Consider the following 11153-nt stretch of genomic DNA (forward strand, 5'->3'; position numbering starts at 1 on the left):
GAAATTAAGCAAGTACAACAACAGGATAATGGGTGCATCAAAATAATAGAGTATTGCCAGAATGAATGGCTGAGTTATACTTCTAACAATCCAATACTTTGCCGACACTTCAAACAGGAAACATCTCACAATCCTTGATGACTTCTTAGTTTTGAGTGAGAGACTAGTCATCCCTAAAACACTTTGACTTGAAATTCTCCAGAAAATCCATCAAGATCACTTGGAAATATGAAATGCCGAGCAAGAGCCCAGCAGTCAGTCTGGTGGCCAGCCATCAGTCACTCCATTGAAGAGTTCATCACAAATTGCTTTACATGTGCAGTGAATAGCCAGCAGCAGCGTGAACCATTGGCACCCTCCACTTTTCCTTTGAGGCCATGGCAACGCCTGGGAATGGATTTATTTGAATTTAAAGGGAAAGTTTTCATCATCGTCATTGACTACTGCTCTGGATGGTTTGAATTAAATGAGTAGACTGCACGACATCATAGTGGAGGCAGTCATTACATCACTAAGAAGAAGCTTCATGTCAAATGGCATCCTGCAAATTGTGTTGTCAGTCAACGGTCCTCAATTTGCTAATGAGCTGTTCTACAAATTTGCACAGGAACATAATCTCATGCATGTGACTAGTTTACCTAGATATCCTCAGTCAAACAGAAAAGTAGAAAGAGGAGCTTGAACAATCAAGGAATTTATGAAAAAGAACAAATATATGAACTCAGCCCTTCATAACTACAGAACCTCACCACTGAAAAATGGGTTTCCACCATCAGAACTATTGATGGAAGGATGGTTACAAATACAACTTCAAGCTTTACAACAATTGCTGCAACCTTGCATTACCTCAGATGATGATGAGACAGCTAGAAAGTGTGAGGAGCAACAAAGAGAGAGTCAAGCTTGTAATTGCTATTTTAGGCACAGATCATGAGACTTGAAAGTACTCCAGCCAGGGAGAGGGTGTGGATATGAGATCAACAGAGAGGGACTTTAAAATAAAGAGCTCCACAGTCAAGATTTTATAGAATTGAGACGGACCAGGGAAATATCAGAAGGAACCAAAGAGCCTTGATATATCAGTGGGAAGGAAACCAATGGAACCTTGGACATACTATTTAGATCTGGATGGAGACAAGGAACCAGAACCAAGTAGAAACTCTGCAACCACCCACTCCTATCAAATAATGAGAGAGTACAGTTCATCCATAATCTCAAAATGAAATCAGGACCAGATCAGGAAGATTGGTCAAGCACCACAGAGACTAATCCTGTGAAGTCTCAGATTTTGGTGGGGGCAGAGGGGAGCGATGTAGGAGGAAGTATATAATTGGGATAAAGTCTTGGGGGGGAAGATGTAGAATAAACAGTTAATATCAGGAGCACCTGATACTGATATAACTACTGATGTAATTATGACTAAGAGACTGATATTTGGTGAAAAGCATAAGTATAACCTTATGTAGAATACTGAGTGTAAATAGATCTATAAATAAACATAATGGTTTTTTATGAATAACAGTCTATGATAGCATTCTTAGAGTAACAGGCAAACCCTAAAAAACCCATCTAGACCCCAAAATCAAGACAAAAAAGTTAGAGTTAATGTTAGGGTTAGAGACGGTTACAGAGATATGGGTAGTGAGGCCATGAAGATACAAGGATGAGAATTTTAAATGTGAGGCATTGGGGCACAGGGAGTCAGTGAAGGTAAGTGAGGACAGTGGTGAATGAGATTTGGTAGGAAAAAGCGATGGGCAGCAAAATTTTGGATGAGTGATGTCTACAGAGGGCAAAGGGTGTGAGGTTGGTCAGGAGTGCATTAGAATAGTCATGTCTAGAGATCACAAAGGCATGGGCAAGGCTTTCAGCATCTGTTGGATTGAGCCAACGACTGTAGTGGACAATATTAGTGAGAATGGGATCAAGGGAGCTGCAGGTGAATCTCATGGATGAGATGTGCTTGGAGAGGGCATGACAGGAGAGGGAAGAGACCACAGAAGAGAACTTCCACCCTAATAATGTTAGTCTTGCAGTAAAAATTTTACACCTTGTTGAATGAGGTGTAAGGGCACTGATTCCATTATTGCTACTAATCATCTTTTCTGGCCCTGAAGAGTTGAGTTTAAATTTGTTGAATATCGAATTTCTCCACAATGATTCAAAATTTCACATGTTTTAAAATTCCAGGTCATTGATGCGGCATGCCAAAATGTTGCTGGGTTAAGATATTTGGGGTCAGGTGGTATGTCCAGGATTGTCAAGAGAAATGCTAAGTCACCAAAAAGTACCATGAACAGTGTGGTAGAGGAACAGCCCAGAAATCATGAATCAGGTTACAATACATTGGATTGCATGGGATATATAGCACAGAAACCGGCCATTCGGCCCAATCAGTCCATGCCAGCACTTGAGCCTCCTTTCAGCCCTCCTCAGCGAAATCTTGTTAAATCTTTGTTAACCCTCCATCTCTTTTCCCCTCATAGCTTCTCCTTAAATGCTTTCCCTCAAATTGCCTTAATGTGTAAAGTTAAACTGCAAGACAATAGAACTTTTCCAGAGATTCTTTTGCTAAAAACAGCCCCACGTAGCGATAAATGATTGACTTTCAAGCTCCCTACCAGCTTGTAATTCAAACAAGTTTCCTGGAAACAACTTTCCTCTGGCGTCATGGAGAACATTTCAAAGCTCGTCATTCTAAACAGGAAAAAAAAATCTCACTGGGATTTACAATGTATTTTAAACTCATCATTCTTTGGAATGAAATCAGGAACGTAAACAACATTGAAGTGTATGGCATTTTTCGTTTAATTTTCCCCTTCAGTTTTTGGAAAAGTTGTTCCTAGTAATGTAACAGTTGACCCGCCGGGGAATCTGTGATTTCATCTGTCTGTGTATATAAATCCCACGCGCGCACACACACACACAATGAGGGCGATCGACACCACTTCAGAGCGTTCACTCGGAGGTAGAGAGAGGGAGAGGGGGCCGGGGAGAGAGCTCAGCTTAAAGTCACAAATGGTTTTGCGAATGCTCCGCAGAAGCGTCAGCTATTTCTCTGAGATTACCGTCCCATCTCTGCCAAAAAGACTGGAAGCCAATGTAGCAATCTTAGGAGCAGACAGCGTTGGGAAATCTGGTAAGTTGATCAAGCGGCGGGGTACAATGTCATGAAGGTCTGTCCCAGTCCAATTTTAATAATTTGGGCATTTTTTTTTATTATTCGCAGCTTTGACCGTCCGTTTCTTGACAAGAAGGTTCATCGGTGAATATGGAAACATAGGTAAATATTTCTCACAGCAGCACATTCAGTGTCAAAAAAAAAAATCTTTCTGCTAAAGGCTGCATGACCATGAGATTTATTTTTGTTTCAGAATCTGTCTACAATCACAATGGGACTGTTGCTGGGAAGAAGGTCGCTTTCAATATTTGGGATTCCCGCTACGCTCAGGTAAGGATTTTTTTTAAAGCTTTCTGTCAGGAATCGCTAAGCTGAATACGGTGGAGGCTGGAAAGCTGAAATAAAGCAAAACATGTCGTGGGGCGGGGTGGAGGGAGGGAGCTCAGCAGTTTAGACAGCATTTTGTGTGGAGAGAGAAACAGGGTTAACGTTTCAGGTCTGTCACCTTTAATCGGAGCTTTCCATCTGTTCGTGTTTCATTCTGTGAAGCACGAAAGGCGAAATGCAAATTTCCCAGTCCTTGCTCCAACAATGCCATGTTGACAGCTTAATTTACCAGCTCTTCAAGAATAAACGTTTTTTCCCTGTTAGACTCCTGTACAAACCTCGATTGCCACCTACTTCTATCCGATTCTATCTATTCTAACACTATTTTAGGATTAATCAGTTCCTAGCTATACTGGTTACACGAATTTAACGTAATGGCCAACTAAGAATTGTGCAAGTTACTTAATACTGTAGTCCGCTTATTACACTCAGCAACGTTTTTAAAAATTTTGATTTTGGGATCCCTGATGAAAGGAATACTTGTATTTCTATACCCCTTTGTGGCCAATGAAGCTCTTTTGAATTGTAAAAGCAAAATACTGCGGATGCTGGAAATCTGAAATAAAAACAGAAAATGATGGAAAAGCTCCAGCCCATATGACTCTTCTTCAGGACTCAAAAATGTTAACTCTGTTTCTCTCTCCCTAGGAGCTGCCAGACCAGCTGAGTTTTTCCAGCATTTTCTGTTTTTATTTCTTTTGAAATGTAGTGGCTGTTGGAATTTGCACACAGCACACTCCTGCAAGCAGCAATGTGATAATCTGTTTTCTTGGAGGTGATGTTGATTGAGGAATAAATATTGGCCAGAACACGGATGATAACTCCCCCTCCTCTCTGCCTGGTAGAAATAGTGCAATGGGATCCTTTACACCCACCTAAGAGAACAGACAGAGCTTTGGTTTAACATCTTGTCTAAACGATAGTTGGTTTGGTGGATAAATCTGATGCCCAGTGCAATAATATTGGCCTGGATTCTGTGGTGGGAATAACAGTGAGGTTCTTAGCACTCGTCGCTATTAAGGGGTAAATCAGACACTGCTTTGCTACACCACCACCTCACTGAGACATTCAACATGAAAATACATGTAAGGGTGTGAAGTTGCAGTGTTTACCCATTAAACACACCTGAAAATGCTGGGGCTTGTCCATTCAAGTGTAAAAGTAATTTTGAAAAATTGAGTGATGTATCTTAATTACTGCCAAACAACCTCTCTGGCACTGAAATTTATTCTACAAATTTGGAGACACTTGCCTTCAGATTTTAATTATTGTTGGAGATTTTTTAGATCAGAATTTTTTTCTACTTTTTCTTTGTCTCTTTCACCTCTCTTTCTTAATCCCCTCTTTCTTTCCCTCTCTTTGTCTTACTTTCAATACATTATTTTACAATGAACCAAATATTCTAATTTACAATTCATGGCTTAGACAGTGTATGTCTCAGTGAGGATTCCTCACTCTGGCTGAAGAGACACACAGTTGCTTTCCCTATTCCCATAGGTCCAGATCCCCTGCATAGGGAGCTGCATTGTTTCAGATGCCTGAGGACTGCAAGTTGCTGCTCAAAAGCCCACCAAAGTCTATGTGCTGCTATAAGCACAATGAACAGCCATTCATTCATCACTAATCACAAGGTGCAGACCAATATAAACTAGATTTTCTTTTCAGTTCATGCTGTGATCTTAATGGGTACAATTATTGAGTGACACAAATAGTCCAAGGTCTTAAAATAGAAGAACAAGAATTGGGCAAAGGCAGAAGCAAATGCGGCTCTGATGCCCCCATGGTTGAATAACTGCTGAGACACACTGCCTCGCCTTATATATAAAGCATTGTCGCTTGGGTGAGGGAGAGGGATTTTCAGCACCCATGGAACTGCACCCAAAGGAGAGTCAGTACCTCAGGGGGAAAAGAGAAAAGAAAGCCAGAATATATGGGAAATTATGAAGAGTTTGGATTAACTCAATTCTCTGTTTACATTGAAGGATCAATTAAATCAAAGCCTTGTGAAGGAGAAACAGATCCAGTGGGCAAACGGCTTTGTATTAGTTTATAGCATCTGCGACCGAGCCAGTTTCAACATAGCTCAACAACAGATCCAATTCATTAAATCAATGAAAGATTACCCTGGCACTTACAGAGCTCCCATCATCATTGTGGGGAACAAGAGGGACCTCTGTCACCGAAGGACAGTCTCCAGTGAGGAGGGTAGACTCCTTGCCCTGGCAACAGGCTGCCAATTTTGTGAAATCTCTGCTGCAGAAACCTACCACGGTGTCCTTCTGGTCTTCCATAGTCTGGTGGAAAGAATCAATGAATCCAAAATTCTGATCAGGAAAACAGTTGGGAGAAAGAGCATCATCCAAAGTGTGTCCTCTGTGTTTACACGTACCTAAGAAATGCTGCTGGATATCTTCGTTGGGACTTTGCGATTGGTTTTGTTGGACATATTGCATCGCATCCTTAATCACAAGGTTTTCAAGCTATGGTTTTAATTTGTTTAGTCTTCCTATTTTTCGTTTTAAAATTTCTTTTAATTCCTTTGTTCCCATTTTCACTAGTAAGCATAGTCATAACTGATGAGAGAAAGTAGAGCTGAATGTCGGACATGCTGGGTAATGCTGCTTTACAAGACAGCAGCACTGGTGTATTTTTCCAAGGAATTGCACTTGATACGTGAGTTTACATATCGATTATCAGTGGTTAGTTGGCCATCATAGCCTATTCTCACCAGGCATATGCACATTGTCCAGGATGGATAGAGACCAAGAACAGGATCCTTAACTGGTCTTAAGGATCTGCTTCAGTCCAAGAGTAACTTATCAGGTTTTCTGCCCCTGAGATGCAGTGTTTTATCTTATCCAAGTGAAGGCCTTCCAGAAGCAGATTTGATAACCAGTACTTCACCACCTGCATGGCAGGGCTGTGTATTGAGACTTGCTCCACTAGCCGGTTTGGGCTCTTCTAAGCATCTTGGCCTTAATGGCATCTTGAAATCTTCCCTGACTGTATATGATTTTCATGATAAATGATTATTGCTGTACAATATAATTTTGTTGTTCCAAGAAATCCAAATGTTTTAACATTTAGATCCATTCCTCTTTTTCTATTTTTCTAAATGGCCTAGATTCAAGTGTAGACTGCAGCATTAAAGAATCTGCAGATGACATGAAACTTGACAATGTAGTAGATAGTGATGAGGATTGTTAGAGGCTATATAGTTATGGGCAGAGCAGGGCAGACAGAGTGCACTGCTGAGAATTTGAAATAATGCACTTTGGAAAGACAGTGTACAATGAATTACAAGATTTTGAAATGATGAGGGGAAAGATTCTGGTGTTCATGTGCACAATTCCCGAAAGGTAGTTGGGCAAGTTGGTGGTTAGAAAAGAATATGGGTTACTTGGATTCATGCATAGAATAATAAAATATAAAAGCAAAGCGAGATCGTACTGGAACTTTATAAATAATTAATAAAAAATAATAACAGAAAATGCTGGACATATTCAGAGAGAAACAGAATTAATGTTTCAGGTCTGTGACCTTTCACTAGAACTGAAAAAAGTGAGAAATGTAATAGGTTTTGAGCATGCAAAAGGGGAGAGAGAGGGATGAAGAACAAAAAGAAGGTATGTGATAGGGTGGAGGCCAGGAGAGATTAAATCACAAAAGATTTCATGGTGCAAGACCAAAAGGAGTGATATTTGGACAAAAGATGTGTCCAGAGAAAGTGTGAATAGCAGGATAGCTGACATCTGAACACAAAGTAAAGAAATTTAGAAAGAAATAAGAGAAAAAATAAAACCAGTAAAAACACACCAAACAAAATGGGTGCAGAAATTATGACCTAAAATGGTTGAACTTTATATGCCATTGTTTAAGCCTCTGCTGATGTATGTGAATCATTTTGAGCAGCACACTTCTGGAAAGATATACAGGCCTTAGAAAAGTCAGAGGAGGTTTAACAGGATGTCACCGGGTTGAGGGATTTAGGTTATGAGGAGAGGTTGAAAAAGGTAGGACTGTTTTCCTTGGAACAGAGAAGGTTAAAAGGTGACCTAATAGTGGTTTTCAAGATGATGAAAGGTTTTGATCGCTTAGAGAAAATAAACTATTTCCTGTTGAGTGGGTCAATAACTAGAAGTCATATATTTAAAAGCAACAGCAAAAGATACAGATGGGAGATGAGAATTTTTTCACACAGTTGTTGGGATTTGGAACACTCTATGTAAAGAGGAGGTGGAAGTTGATTCCATAAATAATTTTGAAAGGAAAGGAAGATGGACAGGCACATGAGAGTGAGTAACTAACAAGGCAATAGGTAAAAAGTGGGGATGTGCCACTAAACACTACTGCTTTTTCAAAGAACCAACATGTGCATGATGGGGCCAAATGGCCTCCTTCCGTACTTTAAGTTTCCTGATTTATTGTTGCTTATTTGATAGAATATGTCATCATTTTGTAAGTCAATCACTTTCTGGAAGCTGTCAGGCAAGTCTTATAGACAAATATTGCCCTAGTCTCTGCTGTTCTGGGCTGATGGGTGAGATATCATCATTTATCTTCTCCTCACTCCAGGGTAATCATGTTAGGCTGTCCTTTTCCTTTCCGAATGCTGAAAGACACTGTCTGTCAGGTTGATAAGCGTCTTCTGTGTGGTGATCAACTCAGCCCACCTTCATCCATCTAGAAAGATCCTACAATTTCCACCCGTCCTCCCTCCCATCTAATTGATACTCAAATGATTCCAGGATTTTTGCCTCCAATTCTCTATCTGGATGTTTACTCCACATATTGATCAACTCATGTATGAAAAATAACTTCTTGGCATCAATCCCAATTATAGCTTTGAACCTGTGTCTCCTGGTCCTGTTCCCAGTTCAATTTAAAGTAGTATTCCAAAATTATCTTTTCCAACTCTATAACTATCCCAAATATCTGGTATGAACATGAATAATTCATCTACCTCTAGAAATTAATTCTAACTGATTACATATCAAAGATCTAATTATCACAGCTACTTCACACCTTATGATCCACCAGTTTTTCACTAATTTGAAATATTTTGAATTCTTTATCAAACAATCCATAGTTAGGTTCAGAACCTCTATCTCTTACCAAAACAGTTTTTCTTGTGTTGCTATTACAAGGAACATTTAAGGAAGTTGCTTTTCTTCCTTTTGAAATCGATCCAGTTGAAATTTCCAGATCTTGCAACAATTAAAGTTGGTCTAGGCAGATTGTTCATTGTGGCGAAGGTGTCAAACTCTGAGCGGTTTATGTCAGAAAGAAGGATCGAAGTCTGGAGGAACATTTTCACCCAAAGAGTCATCGAGCAATAGAGTAAGTTACTAGGGAAATGTATGAGAGTGGGTAGTAAAAATAGACTAAAAAGATGGATACATTCCTGGAGAGAGAGAAGGGATTGAGAGATAAAGAGAGAAGATGGATATTGGGTTTGATCTATTATAAAGGGATGGGCTTTTTGGGCCTAGTGACCTTTATCCATTCTGAAAGATTTTTATAGTGTTTTTGTGAAGGGTGACCATATTGTGTGGACGTCCATGCTCATAGCTCTTGGTTGACGTTAAATAGTGTGGCAAAACCATATCTATCTCCTTCAAAACAAGTTTCTGTTTACATTGCCTCAACTTATAGAATCTGGCCAAGGCTGAATAACACAAAAGCATTGATGAAAGGATTGTGATAATAAAAAAAAAGTCTGATGTAACTTTTTAAACTGTAAATATATAAATAGATATTTATAAGTAATTTGTGTGATGGATTATTCAGTGATTTATTTTATTAGCAATGCTGCTGAAACCATTTTTTTATCAATAGAAGTATTTTCTTGAAAAAAAAATGTAGTTTGTCTTTCTTTTCCCCTTGTACCCTGTGTGTTGAATAAACCTCAACCCCAATTGGGAAAGGTACCTCATTCGATTGTTGAGCAGATAATGCCAGCCAGCAAATGAGTTGCACATTTCTAGTGAATTTTATGCTCACCAACATGCTGGAGAAAACACTTTCAGTGTCAGCATCGAGTACATCCAGGTCAGAAACAGTTTGGGTTAGGTGCAGATTACAGCCCTCTTTACCCTGCGGGACTCAGCCTAGGAAGGATGGTCCCCACTGCATCAGTATTTCTGTGGGATGCAATTTCCACACGCCTTTGTGCCTTTGGCCTCTATAAGCAATTAGCAGTGACCTAACCCTGGCCACATCCCTAAATGGCTAACTGCTCCTCACTAGGCACTTTCATTCAGAGAGAATGTTTGAGAGACTGTGTGGTTTTACAGTGTCCTATCATGTTTCACAATATTATGACAGTTTCCACTACACAATAATCAACTGAATCTCTATTAACCATTGACTAGCTAACTTTATGGCTCTATGAGTAAGTGCACTGCTTGGTGCAGTACTGAGCAGATCCAGAAAAACCCTTCGATTCTTAGTTTGTTCCATCACCTGATGCCAGCAGGGCAGCAACAGGAATCTCCACATCTAACGTTAATGGTCTTTAAGCTAGGGAGGCAAAAATCCAACATCTGCCAGGATTCTTGTGACACGTTGATCAATGAATCCAAGACAGACATTAGGGCCAATGTGTATGTGCTAAAAATAGCGGATGTAACTACCGAGGCTGAATTTTCCCATCCCGAATCGGGGCAGAACAGAGGTGGCGCCCACACCCTGCATGCTGGTTTGCTTCCTCTGTTCCTAACTCTGAAGATTTTCCCAAGGACGGAGGGGAGTGGGTGGGAAAGTGAAATTGGACATCTAGTTAATTGGGCTCACCTTTTGACCTCCTGAAATTTTCATGGGGGCAGGTGACTGTAAGAAGCTCTCTGAAGCTGACCTGCTGCAACCTGGAGGGGGGGGGGGGGTGGGGGTGCAGAGGGGAGAACAAGGGCAACATGCAGCTCTGAAACAGTTTCATTAAATGCAAAAAAATGAAAGTCTGGACAAAAAAGTACTGAGCTGTAATAAAATTTTGGTAACCAATCCATCCCTGATGAATTGAACCCACTTCCTGATTCCTGTCTCCAATGGGAAAATTTGATCCCTGGTGTTCCCAGGGATCTGTACTGAGACCTTACCTTTTTACTATACTTCTAGATGATTTAGATGAAGGAAGAGAGCTCTATATAAGTTGACTGAAGACTTCAAGTCAAGTGACAAAGTAAACAGTGTAGCTAGAAGGTTGCAAAGGGACTTTGAGAGATTAAGTGAATGGCCAAAACCAAGGTGGATGGTATTCAATGTGTGGAAGTGTGAAGCTATCAATTTTGGACTGAAAAAAGATAAATCAAAGTATTCTGTAAATGGTGAGAAACTGGGAACTGTGAAGAGATGGAGAGAATTGGTGATCCGAGCACAAGAATCACTAAAAATTAGTGGACAGGTCCAAAAATAAAATTAAAGATTAATGGATTGATGACTTTTATCTCAAGAGCTGGAATACAAAGGAGTGAAAGTTATGTTACTGTTATGCTGTATAAAGGACAGATATATTGGCTTTGGAGGGGATGCAGTACAGATTGACAGATACCCAGGCAAGAATTCCCTTGAGTATGCAAGAATAAGAAGTGATCTATTGAATTTAAGATGATTACAGAATAAGGGAGATAAAGAGAAACTTTTCCTC

General features: G+C 40.0%; 1 protein-coding gene across 1 annotated transcript; it reads left to right on the forward strand.

Moving 5' to 3' along the window:
- The first annotated feature begins 2908 nt into the window (after window positions 1-2908).
- On the forward strand, window positions 2909-9277 carry si:dkeyp-59c12.1. Its single transcript, XM_041175368.1, has 4 exons — window positions 2909-3139; window positions 3230-3283; window positions 3375-3451; window positions 5491-9277. Exons 1-4 carry the CDS (start codon window positions 2929-2931, stop codon window positions 5899-5901), a joined length of 753 nt encoding a protein of 250 aa, XP_041031302.1. The 5' UTR covers window positions 2909-2928; the 3' UTR covers window positions 5902-9277.
- Window positions 9278-11153: the final 1876 nt, after the last annotated feature.

The sequence above is a fragment of the Carcharodon carcharias genome, chromosome 26 (assembly GCF_017639515.1).
Source record: "Carcharodon carcharias isolate sCarCar2 chromosome 26, sCarCar2.pri, whole genome shotgun sequence".
Classification (NCBI taxonomy): domain Eukaryota; kingdom Metazoa; phylum Chordata; class Chondrichthyes; order Lamniformes; family Lamnidae; genus Carcharodon; species Carcharodon carcharias.

Excerpts from the sequence above, each read along its gene's own strand:
- si:dkeyp-59c12.1 (XM_041175368.1), top strand. The coding sequence starts at position 2,929 with ATGAGGGCGATCGACACCACTTCAGAGCGTTCACTCGGAGGTAGAGAG. Across the intron at positions 3,284-3,374 it reads CGGTGAATATGGAAACATAG|AATCTGTCTACAATCACAAT; the intron begins GTAAATATTTCT and ends TTTTTGTTTCAG. Across the intron at positions 3,452-5,490 it reads GGGATTCCCGCTACGCTCAG|GATCAATTAAATCAAAGCCT; the intron begins GTAAGGATTTTT and ends TTTACATTGAAG.